This window comes from Ascaphus truei, chromosome 3, assembly GCF_040206685.1.
Source record: "Ascaphus truei isolate aAscTru1 chromosome 3, aAscTru1.hap1, whole genome shotgun sequence".
In the NCBI taxonomy this organism is placed as follows: Eukaryota; Metazoa; Chordata; class Amphibia; order Anura; family Ascaphidae; genus Ascaphus; species Ascaphus truei.
The window spans coordinates 63660093-63682297 of NC_134485.1; the positions used below are offsets into that span (position 1 = coordinate 63660093).

A 22205-nucleotide genomic window follows, 5' to 3' on the forward strand; every position below is an offset into this window, starting at 1 on the left:
AAATGTGGAATTCATTACCCTTGGAGACTGTGATGGCAGATACAATAGATTTGTTCAAAAAAAGGTTGGACATCTTTTTAGATGGGAAAGGTATACAGGGATATACCAAATAAGTATACATGGGAAGGATGTTGATCTAGGGATTAATCCGATTGCCAATTCTTGGAGTCAGGAAGGAATTAATTTTTCCCCTTAATGGTTTTTTTTGTTTGCCTTCCTCTGGATCAATAAGTATAGATATAGGATAAAGTATCTGTTGTCTAAATTTAGCATAGGTTGAACTTGATGGACGGAAGTCTTTTTTCAACCTCATCTACTATGTAACTATGTAACTATGTAACTATGTAATATTCAGTTATCTAGTGTTATTGAAGTTTCAATGAACGTAACTATTGATGAACGGGTGCTTGAATTATTGGATTGGAAAAAACAGATGTTTCTTATTGGGGGGAAAATGGGTCAGGAAATATTGACCTGTGTAATGCACTTTGGTACTGAGACATTATTGGAAATAAAAACTATAGTACTATGGTTTTCCCCCATACACATGTATGTTCCTGTGTATCTTTATGTGCAGTGCTTCTGACCTCCAAATTTATTTTATTGAGAATATGAAATAGAGCTATCCTAAAATATAGATTCTTGTTTGTGACCCATATATTAGAGTTATTCACCGCTTTAGGGGTGTCTCTGTTACTGGCGTGTTTGGATTCACGTGTGAGCATACACCATGGCCAATGGAGGTTAGAAGCTTCAATAGAGTTTACTTTTGTTCTCTGCTCTCGAAAGAAGGAAGATGATATCAGTGGAACTATGTTATTATGGTCATTAGTACTTTCCATTGTAGTATCTACATTTTCATAAAGGGAACTGCATTTTAAGGCCCAGATTTGCTCAATTGTGTTCTGCTGTAGCACACCTAAGGACGCTATTCACTTGAGTGCAGTAAGGATTAGAACAATTTACCAAATCTTGGCTACATCTCAATCCTAGTCATCAGAAGACTTTACTCATGTGCTTTGAACTAAACTCACCCCAATAACAAAACGTTCAATGTTCTTCATTTTTGGTGAATGGATCACAGTTGTCAAATTTAGAGGATCCAAAAATATCTCTCCATCTGTCAATACTAATATCTTCTTGGTGGTGCCCTTCTTAGAACCATGGCTTTCATGGAAAATTGAGTCTCTGTTTAACAAAAGAGGTGGAGGATTTCAGTATGCTTTTGACTACAGAGACACTAACAGGAAAGGGTTAAATAATGTGCTTACTAAAGGGAACTTTTCGATTGACCACTCAAACACAGTGACAATAGCACACAGTTCTTGCATAATGTACAAATAATGTATGCTACAGTGAGGCCATGCATGGGCCATGCATGGGCGTGTTACTCACAGGACATGTTGGAGAGCAGACGCTGTTTTTGTCACATTGCCAAGCTGCTTTATTTCTTGAACCTTTTGTAAAGCGGCCTCGCTATTTTGACTGTCCCGCAAATCAAACTCTGTTCTGATTTCATCTCCATACTGCACAACAGCAAACTCACACTGCCAAAAATATAGCATAGGGTAAGTCAAAATGCCCTAACCTTACCCTTTAAGGAGATAATTAAGCTCTATACAATAGACAATATGGACAAATAGTTAATAATACTGCCCCATTTACTCACAGACTTCCCCACATACACAATCTTTCCTCCAAACACACAAAGTCCTCAACATCCTTCCTCGAACAAACTCACAAGAGCCTCCCATTCCATATGTATAGTAGCTTTATACATCGCTACCCTCAGTAATTAATACTCAGCACACACATACAGTACATTATTTACCAGCCAAATTGCTGGCCAATGAAAAGCTGTGACTTCCTGCACACGAGTGGAACTATCCCACTACTCAATACATGCAACAGTTTGATGAATTATTATGTATTTGTAGACCCAGTCTTTAAAAAAACAAACAAACAAAAAAAAAAAAACTAATTTCTGTCACAGTAGCTTTTAACTGGTCTCACGTGAGCTGATACTGGTTATAGCTGCAGGTAGATGAGAAACACACAAACCTCAAAACACTTTTCCCAGAACATTGACATCATTTTGGAAATGAACATTTTTGCCCTTTGAAAATCTTCCGGTGAGATACTTCCTGAGCCATCCAGAACTATTGCTAGCTCAGTGCCCGACTCTTCTGAAAGGAAAAGATACAGAACAGAACAGAGTTCGGGACAGCCAGGAACGCTACGTGGTCACAGGGAAAAGGCTTCCGAGTCTATGTAGGATAGGTGTGTGTAAGGAGGCGAGTGAGTGTTGAGAATGGGGACATCCTTACAACTAGCTTAGAAAGGTGTAACAAGAATAATACTTTTTGGAAATTACTGTTTGAAGATGTTTTTTTTTTTACTATTATTAATTAAAGGCTGTTGCCCATATAGCATCTCCACCACTGTTTATCAACCATTTCTTCAGGACACCTTAACTTTATTGGGATAACAAACCAATGACCCATTCACATACAATAAAAATAAATACATACATAAGCACCTAGAGGCTAATTGGTTGTTCCTCAAATCTAATCTGGTTAGGGTTTCACGCGACGCACTGATCTGTGACATGTGGCCTTCATTTATGAGTCTCTAATTATCAAATAGAACGTTGGATTTGCAATGCATTGCTAACCCTTCCCCACTGAATGGAGTTAAAGGGAGTTATCCAAATTGTAAACTGAAATATGTCGATTGCCAAGATGGTCTTTGTCTACTCATTTTTCTATAGTAAAATGAAAAACGAAAAACCTGGGAATATTTGATAACAGAATAACCCCAACCATACCAGATTGTAGGAATAACCAAATAATTATGAATCACTTATCTGATATGTGAATAAATGTATCTAGTGTATGAACTCTGAAGATGAGTAAACACAATAAGGTGTAATTGGGTTATGCAGATTTGCTGTTAAGTGCATGTGCTACATTAAGTCAACATCATATAATGAGAGGATGACATCATACCCATAGTGTTTGCACCTACCATCTTCCTCCTCCTCCTCCTCCTCCTCCTCCTCCTCCACATTGTTGTTATTGTTTCTATTGGCCTGAACACCTTTGCTTGACTCTTCTCTGTCCCCAATCAAATCTCCACCTAGGAGAAAATAGGAGGGCGATCAGTTCACTAGTACAGTATATATCCATTTCCCAATCAGATATTTTGTGTTAGCAAACTGATGCACACTATTCAATTTGTACATTTTTTATGCATTAAATAGAAATAGCCATGTTAGTCCGGTTGCGATAGTACAGAGTAAATGAGTACTTCAGTATTAGGTGATACCTTGTTTTATTTGGACTGGCAGATACTATAAGACAAGCTTTCGAGAGTTCTCTCTCTTCCTCATGTTAGCAATACAGTAGGGCCCCACTCATATGGCGGGTTCCGTTCCAGGGCGCCGCCGAAAAGCAAAACATAGCATTTGCTATGTCCACCGGTGATTTTCTGTCTCTCCTACCCCTTCTGCGTATGTGCAGACTCAGCCACCCCCCTTCTGCACCTGCGCGAACTCGGCCGCACCTCCCTTCTGCATAAGCGTGGACTCGGCGGCCCCCCTTCTGTGCATGCGCAAACTTGGCTGTCCCCCTTCTGCGCATGTGCAGACTTGGCCGTCCCCCTTCTGCGCATGTGCAGACTTGGCCGCCCCCCTTCTGCGCATGTGCAGGCTCGGCCGCCCCCCTTCGGCGCATGCGCGGACATGGCAGCCCCCCTTCTCGGTACCGCCGTATTGGCGGATCGCCGATAAGCGAAACGCCGAGAAGCAGGTCCTACTGTACTGATTTACAAAGATTCCATGAGCTTAACACAGATGTTTTGCCTTTTTTTTCCTCTTTTTTTACATCTGTGTTATCTGTGAATCAGTATTTTGACCTGAGGAAGAGAGAGAACTCTCAGAAGCTTGTCTTACAATATCTATTGTCAGTCCAAATAAAAAAGGTATCACCTAATACTGAAGTACTCATTCATTCAAAAAAAGGCAATTGCAGTAAAGTAAATGAAAAACACTGGGGTTATTCTTTAAACTTTGATAGTGTTGATCAGAGCTGATGGGAACTCACTTAGAAACCAATGGTAGCGTCTGTGTGTTAGTGTTAGTACCCCAATTAGCACTATTGCAGTGTAATGAATAACCCCCACTGAATCACCATGCAGCATTTTCAAATTTAGGCCATAAAGAAATAAACCGTAAGTACAGGGACATATAGAGTGTATACTGGTTTTATTAGTGGCTAGTTATAAGTAGAGATACAGTATAAGAAACACTTTTGCATAACTGCATTCACGGTGAGCATTCTCTCCTGGTGAAGGAGTCACACAAAAAATAAAAACTTCACAAAAACACCAAATAGGAATATCTTATCTAAAGATCAACTTTAAGCCCGTGTGGGAAAAAACAGTTCAGAGAATCTTTGGTGAAAGTTCCTACAAGTTGGGGGTTTTACAATATTCTCATGAAAATTGCCTTGCGAATGATCAAAGAGCACAGTATGTGCCCCGAACTAGCACATCTTACCTCTGTTCAGCAAGGCTTCATGTCTGATGTCATTATTGTTATTATTTGTATTCTTCTTTAAATCACTCCTCCGAACTGTAAATGAAATGTAAATGTTAGAAATATTATATATATATATATATATATATATATATATTATATATATATATATATTTACCAAAATATCACTAGAAACAAATATATTTAAAACTTGCAAACTACGGTAAATGATCAGTACCAATGTTTGCAAGGTCCAGGTAAGTGTCGTTGTTAAATCCTTCCTTAAACCATGTGCACATTCCATGTAATTCCTCTGTCGGGCTTCGAGCTTCTCGCCTCTTTGTCTGAAAGCAAGTCTGTAAATAATGTAAACATGCGATCAATGTGCAATTCATTTATGACCGCACCAATATTATTTAATGTAATTTTTATAGCGGTGGCTGGTCCCGCTAGCTCTCTACCTACTCTGTCATGTAAGTTCTAGTAAGACACAGTGACAGGCTCTCCTATGGGGTTTCCCCCCTCCTCATGCTGACTTCCTGAGTGACAGGACTGGTTGTGCATGTGCTGGGCCCTCCCTCTTCGAGCTACAGGAAGGAAGTGCTTAAATTATAGTATGAAGCCCCTTAGGGGTGGGTCCTTCAGTCTGTGTCTCATGGGCTGAGGCACTAATTCAATCCAGAAAGGCCTCACTATTACAAGGAGGCCAGTACCATCCAGAAGCCAGGGATCTACCTTAACAACGAAAGCATTCGCTGTAGCAACATCGCAGTGGCTGATATAATAAAGATCATCCTCATTTATACTTCTGTCTCCGTGGCAGTCTGTGTGGAGGGAGTATTGTGAGTAAGGACTGACATAGCGGGGACCGCCTTCAGCTTTGTTGAAGCCCCCTAAATCTGGAGGCGCTGTCACCAAGAAGAAGAACCAGAGGAATCCCTAAAAGTCTGCCTGTCTTCCCCAACTACATCGCGGGTACCTCAGCTCTCCTGTGCCAAACAGGTAACCAGCACTACACCTAGCAATAGCCATGACTAAATCTCCCAGAGGGGGGAACATGTGCTACATGTATAATCCAGTTAATCAATGGACTGCTCACATTGCATACATTATTTTCAATGCTGCAATATGCAATGAGCAGTATCTTTGAAGGCATGTCAGATCTCGCCGATTTTCTGTGAGTCTCAATGATTTGGAAGTAACTGGTTTCATGTACTTCAATTAAATCTCACTGATAAAAAAAATCAGTACTTGTCTGCTAGTATAATAATAGCATGTGCTTGTATAGCGCTGCTTGTTTTTACATACAGTAGTGCTTTGCAGGCACAGATCCCTGCCCCGTGGAGCTTACAATCTATGTTTTTGGTGCCTGAGGCACAGGGAGATAATGTGACTTGCCCAAGGTCACAAGGAGCTGACACCAGGAATTGAACTAGGTTCCCCTGCTTCAAACTCAGCGCCAGTCAGTGTCTTTACTCACTGAGCCACTCCTTCTCTCTAATATGCTATTTATTGGTCCAAACGCCCCAAATCTCACTTAGGCCTCGGGCATGGTCAGCGCTTATGCGCTGACCCATGCTGAGGCGCATTTATGCTCGGCACTGATCCCCTGCAGCTGCAATGAGAGAGCCTTTAGCAGGGGCTCGCTTACGCTTCCGCAAGCGTGCGTAAGTCTTAGCAAAATTTATAATTTTTGCGCTCATGGGAGCGCAGGGCCGGTCACGTGAGCGGTTCGCCCAATGATGGCGAAGCAGCTCCGTGACATCACTGGCCCGCACCCCAACACGCCCCCGACACGCCCCCGGACGGCGCGCAGTCTAAGGCCAGGGAAAGCACCCGCTTTTCCTCAGCCTCAGCGCTCCTCCGCCCGGCATCACTAACCATGGACGCAGCCTTATTTGGAATCTTGCAGGTTAACATTTTTGTCTTTGTGGTAGATACAGTAAACCAAAAGGTGGTCTGCCTCTCCTTGAGTCTCTTACACAGACGTGCGCAACTCCTCAAACACAGGGGTCCTCAAGTCTAGGTCAGGTTTTCAGGATATCCCAGCTTCAGCACAGGTGGCTCAATCAGAGGCTCAGTCGAAGACCCTACCCCCACTCAGCGTTAGTCCTGTCCATAGGGATATTATTTGTTTACCTGTGGGGGTTTAATCTGGAGCATCCCCTGTTAAGGAACCACCTGACACAATCGGATTTGAACACTACTATTAAAGGTATTTTTTTGCTGAGCGGTGGGCTCCTCTAAATTTATATAGAGATCAGTCCTGAGAATGTAAGACAGTTCTTAGCTTTGACAGATATTATTGCAGGTTTCTTACAAATGTTGCCATGTTTGCAACTCTGTTACATAAATTTCTTAGGGGAGCAACACAGGCACAGTCTAGGAACAGTCTTGTTGAATGGGATGCAAGACATAAAAGAGAATTTGAACAATTTAAAGCCAAACTAATGACAGCACCCCTTGTGGCATATCTGGATTATAATCAGTCCTTCACTGTCTATGTAGCTGCCAGAAATTGTGGTCTTGGCACTGTCCTGCCTCAAAGACAGGATGGAAAAGAGAACGTGACTGCCAATGCTGCTAGAGAGGGTTAAAGAACACGGAATGAAATGACTACATTAGTTATAGCTCTTTCAAATTATAATGGGATATTCTGTGATATTCTGCATTATTAACTGCCATTGAATCCTATGGAAACTTTGTGATATTCTGCAATATGACAGGATAGTTTGTGTTATCAGTAGGTAAAATGAAGTCTGCTACATTTGTACCATTGAAAAAAAAGAGACAGAAAGGGAATCGGAAAGCTTGGAGGATGAAGAAATATCACTCTGCCTAGCTGCCTATGGATTACGCTGTAATGGCCTCGTAATAGAAATCAGATGATAGTGAGAACCTTTTGATTCAGTTACAACTGGAAAAGGGATTCCCTTTCTTCTGCTGTTCTTTTATATTTGTTGCCCTTGTATTATAATGCCATCTATACAACTGTTTATTTTGCAAAGTGCTTTGTACATTGTTATCTCCATACAAGAAAAATACAGCAATAATTGCCAAGGGTACCTATATGGTTACATACAGTATGTTAATTTGTCACATTTAACATATTAATTGGAACTATATAAACAAATCTGTGTTATTGTGTCCATTAGGCATTTGTTCTATTTGTTTTTCATTGGTTTCATTTTTTTCCCAGCCATCCCTACTGAAAGTGTTGGGCTGAAGCAGTGTACTGTACACCCTGTACTTGTTGTTCTGAGTTTGCACACTAGATGGCAGATGTTCCTATCAATTGCACAGGGAAGTACCGCTGCTGCCCCATTTAGGATCAATGTGAACAGTAATTATACATACATAATTAGATAAAACTATATATAAGTTATTTATTTATTTGATAAGTTATTGGGTAACTGATACCGTGGATGTCAGACAAACAGAAGTTAGTTAAAATTCTTTTTGAGCTTACCCTGAAAATTTTGAAACCGAACCTGAATTTAATATGGGTTTTACGTCCCTGCCATACTGTACCATATCTCTTCCATACACATCCCGTTAATGAATTCAAATGGAGAGAGTATGCATAATCTAACTATCTACTCATTTTGATGAAGGAGACGAGACTCAAAATTAGATAATCTAACTATCTACTCATTTTGATGAAGGAGACGAGACTCAAAATCACCTGTACAAAACCACTCTTTCAAATCCCCATTACGCATGAAAATAGAACTGGTTTTAGTTCAGTGTGGTCAAGCTGCACCTTGAAGGGATTAATAGACGTTTTAGGCTCTAACTTTAAAAACAAAATTAAATTTAAAAAAATTGGGAGGATGATACTTTTTAATTGGATCAACTAACAGTTTGCAAGCTTATACCCTCACTGGGTTAATCTTCACTATGGCAGTGGTTTCAAGGAACAAATATTATTTGCCGCCTAGTTTTTAATGGTTTACAATTGTAATACAGAGAGAGCGCTCCATTTAGGACAGTTGTTAATAGCAGGTGTGTTTGAGGAGCGAGATGGAATTACACAATAGGCACTTCCATTTATTTCTCTTCTTTTCACTTACAGTACACCTGCTTGTAGCAACAGTCACAAGAAGTGAACATCCTCTCTGTACAGTATTAACAGTGTAAGCACTGGCATTTCTAAATCTTCAACATTCACATTTTTCAACACTTGCTAAAACTGGTGACTTTTGCGAGCTTGCACACTGCAGACTGTTTGTTAGTCCAATAATATGTACCAAACTACCTATATTTTTCTCCTTTTTATTTTTCTTAGTGAAATTAACTGAGAATGAAAAGAAAAAAAAACATTAATGGGGAAGGGGTAAGCAAAGCAAGAGTTGGAGAAGAGATATATTCCAGGGAGGAGGAACGTGCTACAATCCTACAGTATTCCTTAAACATAAGCAAGATGGCAGAATGGCCTTGTGGTTCAAGGGAGTAAAGCCACACGAGTAACCCCTCAAATGGACAAGAAGTTGCTCATTGGACTTAATACTTGAAAGTTTGGTGACCATGTCTACAACATATGATTGTGTGGAGAATTGAAGATCATGTGCTCAAATCTTTGCAATTTGCTAGAAAAAAGAAATAATATTTTCAAGGTAGTAAATTGGACTTAGTTACTCGTTGCTTAAATTACAGGGAGCAATTGTTACATTAACACTTAGCCATTCACCCCCCCTAACACGATGCATTGGGAATCCAGGATAGTTAGCAGAGGGTAGTGTGACATGTCTGAAGTAACTTACCAACATATAGTCTGAATTTCTGGCCAAAGACACTATAGGAAGGGCTTTTCTAAATGCCTGTCTTCTTCCTTGTAATAATTAGAAAACAATTCCATTGAAATATAAATGTATCACAAAGAAGATAATAACAATTACTTTACACCTCCTCCAACCTCTCTATTAAAGCTATACACTCCTCTGCCACATCTCCTTACATCTCAGCCCTAATATCTCCCTATACCCCGTCCTCACTCTTGCGTTCTGCTCAAGGATGTCTTCTGTCTACCCCCTTTTGTATCCAAAGCCCTTTCCCGCCTAAAACCTTTCTCACTCACAGCCCCACACCTCTGAAATGCTCTTCCCGTCAATATCCAACCAGCACCCTCTCTCTCTCCACCTTTAGGACCTTTCTTAAAACACACCTCTTTAGCGAAGCATGTGCATAAACATATGGATAGCTCTGCTGGCTGATACTATACATCTCATATGCACTGACCCTTGGCCCCTTGCAGATGCACTTACCAGAACACCCTCCTACTGTCTCTGTGAGTTCTCCCTACTTACCACTTAGATGTTAAGCTCTGTGGGGCAGAGACTCCCTTTTCCTATTGTTTTATGTCTGAAGCGCTTATTCCCACTGTATTATATTATTATGTCATGTGTATTACTGCTATAAAGCGCTATGTAAGTGGATGGCACTATATAAATTAAGATGTACATAAAGTACATAAGCCTAAAGTTAAAAAACAAAAAAAACAATGCCCCTTCCATATTCATGAAGTATTATCCTTCTATCTTTTAATCTCATCATCTACAAAAAGAAGTTCATTTTGTCAATCAAAATGATGAATTTCCACCCACTCAGAATAAGTCTTTACCTCCAGACAGATCCATCATTTCGCAGTGTAAGTTTTGGCTCTCTTCACTGATGCTGCATTTATAAACTCCTCCAAATGTTCTGCTCTCAATGTTTCCTAGAGGTGAGCTAACGAAAACCCTTCAAAGGGAAAAAATGCAAAACAATGATGGGTACTTCATATTCAAGATTGGAGTTCAGCTCAGCAGGCCCTGCTTATATTGAATATTTTACCAGGATACAATACATTGAGAGTTTCCTCTCATTTTCAAGTTTGGCCTTGATACAGAATATTGTGATGGAAAATGTAAATATCACAGTTACAAACAGTATTAAAAATATAAAACTGTGTTTCCAGTAATATTACCAATATTTTTTCTAGGTGTATCTAAATCACAGTGTATTAACAAACGCAATAACAATCTCACTTTTATCACAGACAGATTTGGAAATAAGAAAACAAGAGAGTTATTCACCTTCCAACCATACAAGGAAGTATTCTCCGTTATAATTTCCTACTACATTACATCAAGTATTTCCGCTTCATCTCATCAACCCGATACCTGACCCTTTTCTCTGGAAATACTGCGGGTGGATGGGTGGTTCATCAGAATTTTGAAACTCTACTATGGCAAAATGCCCAGATGGTATATGCCTCTGTTGTACAAAGATGGTACTACTCTTCTCTTGAAATAGTTACTTCACTATTACAGCACGTAATATTTTTCCTTCTACAAAGATACCCCACAAAGGTCTGAAAAATGATGCACTCAGTAAGCTAGTTGCAAGATCAGTCAAATATTTTAATAATTATACAAAAAAACTGAAAAAGGTCACAAAAAATATGACGTTTCAACAATATAATTATTATATATATATATAGCTGTCTAAGACATGTGAATGTGCTCACAAGTAATATTTGTATATGATATATATATTATATATATATATATATATATATATATATATATATATATATATAGCCTGAAACCCTGATTTTCGCCATTATCACCTAGCATACAGTGCTTCCACTGTAGCAAGGGATTCTGGGAAATGACATGCAAATGAGCACACAGTGCCACCTCTTGTCTCAAGTCCGTTATTACATGGAACCCTTAAGCCAATGCTTGCTGTTTTAAACACGGCTGTGTTGTTATATGGTTTTGAAGCAAAAGGTGGCAGTGCTCATTTGCATGTCATTTCCCAGAATCCCATGCTGCAGTGGAAGCACTGTGTGCTGGGGGATAATGGTGAAAGGCAGGGTTGCAGACCTGTCTAAGACATGCAAATGAGCATACATTCGCTATATATATATATAGTTTACACAGATAATTTGCATTCGCTATATATATATGTATATATATATATATATATATATATATATAAATATATAATTTACACAGATAATGTGTAATATGTCTGGTTCTGTGTGGTGCACCTTTGACTATTTTTGGTCAGAGTTGTATGCAACCAATAGCAGATAGTGCGGGGCCAGAATAGCCATTAGGCAAACTAGGTGTTGCCTAGAACAGTAACATTTGGAGGGACGGCAAATTTTGCCGCTCTAAAAAAAATCTAGTTTGCCTAGTGGCAAAAAAGGATGAGGAGCAGGAGGATAGTGGCGGAAGAGGCCCCAGTGATCTGACCTGGAAGTCTGTGAAAACTTCTGGTGTTTTCTGCCAGGAAGGACCTCCCCAACTCAACTCCAGGGGTAGGGAGTTTTGACAGAGATGGGGGGGAGGGGGGGGAGGCAGAGAGCGAGAATGGGGATGGAGAGATGGAAAATGTGAGGGAGGGGGTAGGGAGTGGGAGAGGGATAGAGATAATGGGGGACGGAGAGAGAGACAATGGGGGAGGGAGAGCGAATTGGGGGAAGGGGGTGATGTATTAAGAGAATGGAGTAAAGGAGGCGAGGACGAGAGGGAATGGAGTGGGAGGGGAGAGGGGGAGAGAGAATGGGAGCGAGGGAGAGGGAGGAGGGGGCCAGCGAGAGAATTAGGGTGAGGGAGCTAGAGAATGGGGTGGGAGAAGGGGGGCAGAGAGAAAATGGGGGAGGGCGAGGAAGAGAGGAAATGGGGGAGGGAGAGAGAGATAATGGGGGAGGGAGAGAGAGATAATGGGGAAGAGAGGGGGGAGTGTGTGTGATGTGCATTTCATGTAGTACATATCATATGAAAAGTGAAAGTTAATTGGGGACGGGGCAAGGCTGAAGGTTCACCTAGGGCACCTAATATGCTTGCACTGGCCCTGAGTCAATGCCCTCTTTTTGTTGTTGTACACATATTTTTCCTTACCAAGTTCCCGTTTCCATCATGTCATCACAAACCATTTGAAAACTGCTTTGCATTTCCTTCTGATAGACACCTGTGATAAAGGAGTTCCTGTGGCAGGCTCAGTACCACAACCTCTGCTATTCAGGGCAGCATCCCTATCATTGAACTAAACCAGATGCTGAGAAATGCCATAGTCACAGCATACTTTTGAGCTCTACTTCTCACACCTGTAGCCCCCTCCCCTTGGCTTCCTTTAAAAGCAGACCCTTTCCCCTTCCTGCTATCCAGTTCAATGTTCCTTGTGCACAAAAAGGAGCGCATCTGGGACACCTGGAAGATATAGGACAGCGGAGTTTCTCAGCATCTGATTTAGTTCAATGTTAGGGCTGCTGCGCTGAATAGCAGAGGTTGTGAATAGCAGTACCCCCATCATCATAAGGGTCTTTAGACATGTCAGTATTGGTCTTATGGAAATATTTTAGGAGGAGTGGGTTGTGACTCATTTAAATATACTTTGCATAAACATTAGCATACTACATCACTTATCATATGAGATCTGACTCCAAAAGACTGCTTATGGTCCCAAGGATCAACAAAGTATCCGTCCTCTCCTCCTTCTCTTACCGTGCACCCCACAACTGGAACAATCTACCGGAGACTCTCACAGCCGCCCCCAGTCTAAGTTCTTTCAAAACGAAAGCTATCTCACATTTTAATCTGGTCTGTAATTGTTACACACACCTATAACATATATTATCTCTTACTGTGCATGTGTTAGGATCGTGGCTAGGCTCCGCCCCCTTGACACGGTACGCGGTGCGTGCAGACCCATGTTTGTCCATGCGCGCCAGCCAACCAAAACATCCACGGAGACACGCTCCCCGCACAGCGCCACGGCGCCTGCACTCACTGGCGACGCTCTCGCTCCACGCCGTGCTCCACCTGCGTGCGCACGCCTTACGGCAGCTGATACCAGGAAGGGTATCAGCTGCCTCTCACCTGCAGCGAATATCATCTCCTCCTATCGGCTCACAGCCTCTGTCTGACCTCACTGTCTGCAGCTTCCTGATTGGTTCTCACTCCCTTTTATTTACCTTCCTGATTCCTGTGCACATTGCTGAGCATAAACTTAGGTTTATGTGCTGTGCTTGCTGCTGTGTTGCCTTGCCTGACCTGTGTTGTGACCCCTGCTCGTACCTGGACCTGTCTCTTCTTTGCCCCTGGACTTCGGCTTGCTATTGGATTCCCACTCTCTCCTCTCCTTGACCACGGCTTACGGCTATCGACTACTCTTCTCTCTCCAACCCCGGACCACGACAAGTCCCACGACATACCCGAACTCTCCTACCCTGACCCAGCTATACGACTCTGGCTGCGCATTCTGGACCTGGTCCCGTGGTCGCAGGGTGGTGGTTATAAACATCCCCACCTCAGCCCCATGGCCTAGTCCAGTTTGTGGTGAGCACACGTGACAGCATGCAATGTCTTGTACATAATGTGTAACCCTGCTTACTTAATGTAACCATGTATTTGTAACCATGTATTTGTCATCATAACTCTGTTCCCAGGACATACTTCAAAACGAGAGGTAACTCTCAATGTATTACTTCCTGGTAAAACATTTTATAAATCAATCAATCAAGTGCGCTTTTTCAGCACAGACATTTCTCCCTAATTTATTTGGAGGAAGGTATGAGAGGATATATATATATATATACAACTGGAGACACTACTACACCCCCTCTTCCCCCTCTTTACCCTCTCTCTCCGACCTCACTCTCGGTTCTGGAGAGAGCTAGCACGACCTTCAGGTGATTCCACTTTAAACGCAAATACAATCCGGGTAGATTGGCTGTTAAACCGTGCAGCTTGTTACTTTTTATAGACACGGTTTAAAAGATGCGATTTGTAATACAGAATACAAATTTTTGGCTAGTTTCATTCCGCCACATATGACCATGTCAAATTATACGGTTTTACAAGTACAAACTCGCAGCTACTAGAATATCCCCCTATAACTTTTAAGCGTCATGTTGCTGGGGGAGGGTGGCAAAGAGACAACAAGTACCGTCCTCCCTGGCAAAGAGACAAGTACCATCCTCCCTGGCAAAGAGACAACAAGTACCATCCTCCCTGGCAAAGGGAAACAAGTACAGTCCTCCCTGGCAAAGAGAAACAAGTACAGTTCTCCTGGCAAAGAGAAACAAGTACTATCCTCCCTGGCAAAGAGAAACAAGTACAGTCCTCCCTGGCAAAGAGAAACAAGTACCATCCTCCCTGGCAAAGAGAAACAAGTACCGTCCTCACTGGCAAAGAGACACAAGTAAAATCCTCCCTGGCAAAGAAACAACAAGTACCGTCCTCCCTGGCAAAGAGAAAACAAGTACCGTCTTCCCTGGCAAAGAGAAACCAGTACCGTCCTCCCTGGCAAAGAGAAACAAGTACCGTCCTCACTGGCAAAGAGACAACAAGTACCGTCCTCCCTGGCAAAGAGACAACAACAAGTACCGTCCTCCCTGGCAAAGAGAAACAAGTACTGTCCTCCCTGGCAAAGAGAAACCAGTACCGTCCTCCCTGGCAAAGAGACAACAAGTACCGTCCTCCCTGGTAAAGAGAAAACAAGTACCGTCCTCCCTGCCAAAGAGAAACCAGTACCGTCCTCCCTGGCAAAGAGAAACCAGTACCGTCCTTCCTGGCAAAGAGAAACAAGTACCGTCCTCACTGGCAAAGAGACAACAAGTACCGTCCTCCCTGGCAAAGAGAAAACAAGTACCGTCCTCCCTGGCAAAGAGAAACCAGTACCGTCCTCCCTTGCAAAGAGACAACAAGTACCGTTCTCCCTGGCAAAGAGAAACAAGTACCAGCCTCCCTGGCAAAGAGACAACAAGTACCGACCTCCCTGGCAAAGAGAAACAAGTACAGTCCTCCCTGGCAAAGAGAAACCAGTACCGTCCTCCCTTGCAAAGAGACAACAAGTACCGTTCTCCCTGGCAAAGAGAAACAAGTACCATCCTCCCTGGCAAAGAGACAACAAGTACAGTCCTCCCTGGCAAAGAGAAACAAGTACTATCCTCCCTGGCAAAGAGACAACAAGTACCGTCCTCCCTGGCAAAGAGAAACAAGTACCGTCCTCACTGGCAAAGAGAAACAAGTACAATCCTCCCTGGCAAAGAAACAACAAGTACCGTCCTCCCTGGCAAAGAGAAAACAAGTACCGTCCTCCCTGGCAAAGAGAAACAAGTACCATCCTCCCTGGCAAAGAAACAACAAGTACCGTCCTCCCTGGCAAAGAGAAAACAAGTACCGTCCTCCCTGGCAAAGAGAAACCAGTACCATCCTCCCTGGCAAAGAGAAACCAGTACCGTCCTCCCTGGCAAAGAGACAACAAGTACCGTCCTCCCTGGCAAAGAGACAACAAGTACCGTCCTCCCTGGCAAAGAGAAACAAGTACCGTTCTCCCTGGCAAAGATACAACAAGTACCGTTCTCCCTGGCAAAGATACAACAAGTACCGTCCTCCCTGGCAAAGAGAAAACAAGTACAGTGTTCTCAATAAAAAATCACTAGTGGGTTAATCTGCAATATTTAACTGTGAAACTAAGGGGAGTAAGTAGATGTAAATATGATACAAGTGTAACCCATGTTCCACCCCCCCCCCCCCAGACACAGATGGCATATCTAGGGTATAGTGAGGGCTGGCTACATGTACTTTGGTGGTGCATACAGTACCTGCCGGTAACAGGAGGGCCCGAGTCTCCCGCGGTGATGTTGGGGATATAGGACCAGGCTTCTGGGGTAGATGCCTCCATTCTCTAGTGATGCAGCGCCTCCATCTCCATAAGTCCCAGGGATGTGGGATAGGACCCTTACAGAGAAAAACCTGGTCCCAGGGGAATGCTCCAGAACTGACACTCAGTTTCGTGATAAAACAGCACAGTCTCTTTATTGTCTCTTTAGCTCATATACAGCAGTTCATCAACAGCAGCCCACAGTAGCAGCAGACTCCCAAATGTACCGGTGTACTCCTCCTCTCCTTCCCTCCAGTATTGTCTCCATACAGGATGGTCTTGATGGGGCCTAAATACCCCTGCCTCCACCCTCCCCAGGGTAGGCCCTGTGGGTGAGGCTAGATATCTTTCCCCTCACCCCCTGAGCAGGGTGAGGGGCATTGGTCCACCTCTGTAATTCTGTCCTTCCTCCTCTGGGTCCTACTTCACTTCAGACCACACGTACTCCTCAGCTCCCATGTCATACTCCACAGACTCCCTCCAGATTCTCCACAGACTGGCCAGCTGAACACTCAGCTGTCACAGGGTCATCTCTCTCTCTCTGTGTGTACAGAGCAGACACACTACTCTCTCCAGATGCTCCACTCCAAAACTCTCAGCTCTCAGCACTGCACTCTTCCAGAGCTGCACTCAGAACTCTCTCTTCCAGAACTTGCACGACTGAACCTCATCCGCACAGAACTGAACAAGACTGACATCACAACACACACGCAGGACAGCCCACTAAATAGATTCAGCCTTGCCCCTCATGATGTCACCAGGACCTCCCCTCTGTCTAGGCCTGCACAGAGTCAGGGGGGCCTACCTCTATCACTCCAGGTAGGGCTTGGTGAGGGGGGGAAACCCATGGTTAGTACTGGCGCCTGCCCTTACCAGGGCTTACTCCAGTAGGAGAAGGATAAGTATCCCGCTCTTAATTACAGGGGCTACACAAGTATAAAAGGTTGGTACAATAGCTGCAGTTTTATTATATTCTACTCAATTAAATGGTTTCTATCATATTATTATTTCATACTGTTTTGCTGTCAAGAGATGACCAGCAGACTTCTAAACCTTCTGTCAACAATTACGCTTTCCTACAAACATAACTGCTTGCCAAACTGACATAGGAAAATAGGATTTAACTGTGTTTAGAAAACAAGTCTGAACTGTTGTATTTCTCACACTGTGATCCTGACATTTTTCTATCTGTGTAAGCAATTACTGTATGTTGGAAAAAAATGAGTATTGGTTGCCAGTGTTTGCAAAAAAAAAGAAGTCTGCAGCTGCATCATATGTAAGAAAGTTGTTAATCAATATTGTAGCAGTTAAGGTAAACTAAAAGGGAATAACGATCACGCCTTCTGAAACCGGGGAAGTTTTTAATGCAGAAATCAGGCACAAAAATTAGAGGATGTGACATGGAATTTGATATATTCAGTTTCACTACATGCGTCTTGTAATTCCTCCCTCACTCCTACTATAGGCATTTCCTACATTTCATCCTGATACACAGAGTACATCATGAAAACAAAGAACCTTGATACATTAAGCAGGGGTGCGCAAACTTTTAATTTCGCACCCACCTCTGTGTCCGCTCCCCCTTGCCTACGTCCTCCCTCCTTGCCTGCCCTGCTCTCGGGCTCCACGCATCATATGACATCACGACGTCATGTGACGTGTTGGCATTTGACCCCGTGGCGGCATTTGACGCATTTAATTTACATGCCTGTGGGAAAAGCGCGTGGGCTCTGCAACCGCGCGCCCCCCTTAGAAAATCCCACGCCCCCCCCAGTTTGCGCACCGCTGCATTAAAGAAAAGCTCTCTCAGTGTCATTTTGCTCCACTTCAGGTGTTGAAAGGGGTCTCATAGCAGAGTACTGCTTAGTAAATATGTCCCAATGGCTCTTATTCAATTCCTTGCAAAGGCATCTTCCCCTTGCTCAGAAAGTTGAAATAAAATTAATGAAATAAAAATTTTCAGAGGAAAGGTAGAGTGACAGTACCAGTAACCAGACTCTCAAATAAAGGGTTAAGCCCGTTTGGTTACCCCTGATCCGTAATAAGGGTTAAAGAAGTGTCACCTCTTGAGCCAGTACTGTTTAATGCATAAACTTTAATGTGCGTTAATAAAGGATTTATGTGGTTTTGCCTTTCCAGGGATGCCAGCAAACAGGATTGTTAGGGTATGAGTTTCAAGGGTTTTTTTTTTGCCGAGAAAGTGTTGTCAGAATGTGCCTAGGTAGTTGAGGTCCGGAGTTGTCGGTTCCCCTAAAAATGTACCCAGAAATCATGCCTGATTCCTAGATACATGTAGGCACATTGTCCTGGCAATATCTCCCCTTGAAACCCCTTGCGCGACTCACCACTAGGGTACCCTACTTCAGCACAGCCAGAAAGGTAAAATGAGGCACAGGGATGAAAAGTGTTCCTGTAACTGCGGGGATTCCTAGGTAACATAGGGGTACCCCAGTTAGTGCCATGTAGCCCAGAACCAGTATAGGGTTCATGGGAATCACCAACCGTAGATAAGGTTGTAGGGGGACTCTCAGAGTCCAGCTAAGTCCTATAGAGTGTGGGGAATATAGGCTGATAGGAATAACAGTATACTTTTCTATTCTATTCCCAATACCCAGGGCTTATGGATGTATTAAAAGTTTATGTTATTAATACATGTAATGTAATGAAGTGTAGTATTACGCATAGTAAGTTAGTGGGCTTTCAGAACCGATGTCCCAGAGACTGCCAGGTTAGGTGCCAGTAAGTCTGGGAGACATCGGTGTTCAAAGCAGCCAGAGGATGCCAGAGGTGTAAGAAGCAAATGGGCAGCAGGAAAAGGCTGAGCACCCTGCCTGTTGTTCTGTCAGACTTGGAGGAGCCTGTCACTGTGGGTGGCATTGAGGGAACCAGGGACAGAGGTGCCAAGTTGCACATGACCCTTGGTTCATACAGATTTCCAGCTGTTTCCCTGTTTTTTTCTACCGGCTTGTCTCGGATTGGCTGCTGAGAAAGTTCTCACGCTTCTGATGGGGCTGTAGTATTTTGTGAATGGAGTCAGAAATAATATAAGAATCCATGCACCCATCAGATTTGAGCCTCCAGTTTCACGTCTCCTGTCTCCATCAAGAAAGAGCATGGGCAGGCTTTTCAAAAGAGCTCTTGCAAATAGGAGATCATGTAGCTACCTAGTGTACTCTGGTGTTGGTGCATATCTGTTGGTGTGACAGAAGGCCTGAGGGCTCCGCAATGTTGTGGGGAGACATCAGGTCAGGCTTTCAGCTGGTTGTTCTTCGTTCAGCTCAGCACCTCCATCCTATGAGGATCCTTGAGAAGCCAGGATGGTCCTCACAGGCAATTCTTTCTCAGGTCCCAGAAATCAAGCATCACACCATGTGCAGTAAACTGTCTTTATTTTGAGTCATTCAGCGCCATAGCATGCATAGTCCCTGGAGCAGACCCACAGAGCTTGAGGCCCTGCAGGCCCCTCCTAAGTTTCCTTACCCCTTAATAGGGTAAGGGTTCAGCCCACTCCTATCCAGGAGAAGCTTTGATCTTGCTCCCTCCACGCCAGGAGATGAACACAGAACTACTGAACTCTTAATTTAGAGGCACCCTGCCCTTCCCAGGGGAGTGGTTTGTAAGCCGACCTCCTGTCAGGCATAGGACCTTGTAGTACCAGGCTAATCCTGAACTGAATTAGTTAACATCCTCAGATGCAGCCAAATTAGCTAGGCCATGAATGATTTACTCCCAACAATGCCCGCTCTCTACCGGGACTTATGACACTGGGGAGGGCCAGAGAAATTAGTAGTCACGGGCACTTGGCTACATATGCAATGACAACTGACTACTGGCTTAGTTAGAGGAAGCTATGAGTCATAACAGGAAGTCAGAGACACATAACTACAGCTTGTATCTTGTGATACATTTGCATTTACTGTAGTTACAAGGCTTCTGTGCAAATTCCGTATATCCCCATGTTACACAATTATAGCATACTGATCTCGCACGTGCGGACTTGTTGGCGTTCCTTGCTGTTCTCTGAGTGTAGAAGGTTATTTAGGAAATGCGCGCATGATTTTGTTTAGACATTGAATCTATAAACCTGTTTATTTTAAAAGATAATATTTTTAACAATGTGTATAATTGTTGGCAATAGGGATGGGTGGTTTGGGACTCGGAAGCCACCAAATCTATACCCCCTCAAATGTGGGCAGTTCTGGGTTTCACAAACCAGAATACCTGGGACTTTCGGATCGGATCTTTGTGCCCAAGCCGCATGAAAAACAAAACCTTGTTTTAGATTCCCACTTGGGCTTGGATGTCACAGCATATCTCCCCCACATAAATATACTCCTCCCCATTTCATGTCGTGGTCAGCATGGGTAGGGTGGGTGGTACTAGGTAGCATGAGCCAGCACAAGGAGATGCCGAAGAGAAGACCGAAAAGTAGCTAGAAATAGAACCAATCAAAGAGAGAGACAGAAAGCAGAGGAAGGGAGCAGAAAGAGACACAGACAGAGCAGACTGCAAGAGTACAGAGGGGCAGAGAGAGAGAAACATAAAAGGAGAAGAATGAGATACAGACCAGACTGCAGAGGGGCAGAGAGAAAGACAGACGCCATTCAGTCTCTATTATTCTCCGCTATATAGTCAATCAGTATATATTGGGATATTATATACTGTATGTAGTATAAAATAGGTGAGCAGAGAGATACCACCATCTGACCTATCTGTTTCTACTCTCTACTAGTATACTGGGAATCAGCTCCAGTTGGGTTAAGACACATACAGATACACAGGTAGGTTATATACTTGGTCATCACACATACTCTATACCACCACAACCCATGAGAACCCTTTACTAGTATACCGGTCAATAATGTCCTGTTGTGTTAAAACTCTTAGGCTATGTGTGTTGGGTATATACTAGATTGGTTTATAGTTATCACCATCTGGACAGTATCTACTAGTAAACCAGTCAATACGTTCCAGCTGCGTTAACACCAATAGGTTAGCTGTGCTGGTATATACTAGGAGGGAATAGATATACCATTATCTTACCTGTCCCTACGCTCTATTAGTATACTAATCAATCCGTTTCAGTTGGCTTAACACCATTACGTTAACCTGTGTTGGATATTTACTTTTCATTATTTTATGTCTCAGTTTTATTATTTTAGTTTCTCTAATTGTTTTTATGATAGTATACTTATTTTAAACATGCTTTTTGGTGTTATTGTAACATTGACTGAGAAACAAATTGAGTTTTGGCATAACCCTAACAAAGAACATTTTTAGAACAAAAACACAAAAATCGGTTTAGATGCAAAACCAAACATGAATGATTAGCCACCTTCCACTGGCAACAATAATAGAGTTTCATTCACACACGATGCCAGAAGGTGTGTTATGGAATAACACTGTCATGAGTAGCTGGTGTCATGGACAGTGTTTGTACTAATGGAACAGGGCACTGTAAAAGGATTATTAAATAATCTCACCCAGTCTGTGCTCCATATTTGTACTGAAGTACCTTCTGACCAAAGAGGGACTTGCTGCCCGTGACGTAACTCCATTTCTTCACGGTGTCAATATTGAAAGACTCTGTAGTTGCTAAGACTGAAAAGGGCCAAAAAGTAGAGAAAAATAACAAGACAAATCACGTTTTATCCCTTCAGTTTTAAAGCTGTGGTTCTTAACATCATAGCAATTTAATTCTACCAAACAAATTAGGAAAATATGGTGAATGTACTAAGCTTACATATAAACTTAATATTGACAATGTTTAACATATAATAGCATGCTTTATTTCGACATGGGAGAGGTCCCTGAGGAATGGGTTGACAATTATTTCAGGCCCTGAGCCACAAAAAGGGGCTAAACTTTAGCATGCATTTACTCCTATTTATAGTGCTGAACACTGTCATGATGATCTGCAATAAAAAGCAACGAGAAAATAAGAAGCATTAGTGTATGTGTGTTTCTGTGGTGGAAGACCATTTACTTATTGATCAGTATCTATATTGGC

General features: G+C 42.7%; 1 protein-coding gene across 2 annotated transcripts in view; it reads right to left on the reverse strand.

Annotated features, from left to right (window-relative positions):
- Nucleotides 1–22205, reverse strand: part of ITGAE (integrin subunit alpha E) — a 91600-nt gene that overhangs the window by 63680 nt on the left and 5715 nt on the right. For both annotated transcript variants that reach the window (XM_075594155.1, XM_075594154.1), the window contains exons 2-10: nucleotides 21679–21796; nucleotides 10158–10276; nucleotides 9301–9368; nucleotides 4776–4893; nucleotides 4559–4633; nucleotides 3028–3138; nucleotides 2062–2186; nucleotides 1396–1547; nucleotides 1035–1188 (exon numbers count right to left, since the gene is read on the reverse strand). In XM_075594155.1, coding sequence (XP_075450270.1) covers nucleotides 1035–1188; nucleotides 1396–1547; nucleotides 2062–2186; nucleotides 3028–3138; nucleotides 4559–4633; nucleotides 4776–4893; nucleotides 9301–9368; nucleotides 10158–10276; nucleotides 21679–21796 — 1040 coding nt within the window. The remainder of the gene's footprint in view (nucleotides 1–1034; nucleotides 1189–1395; nucleotides 1548–2061; nucleotides 2187–3027; nucleotides 3139–4558; nucleotides 4634–4775; nucleotides 4894–9300; nucleotides 9369–10157; nucleotides 10277–21678; nucleotides 21797–22205) is intronic.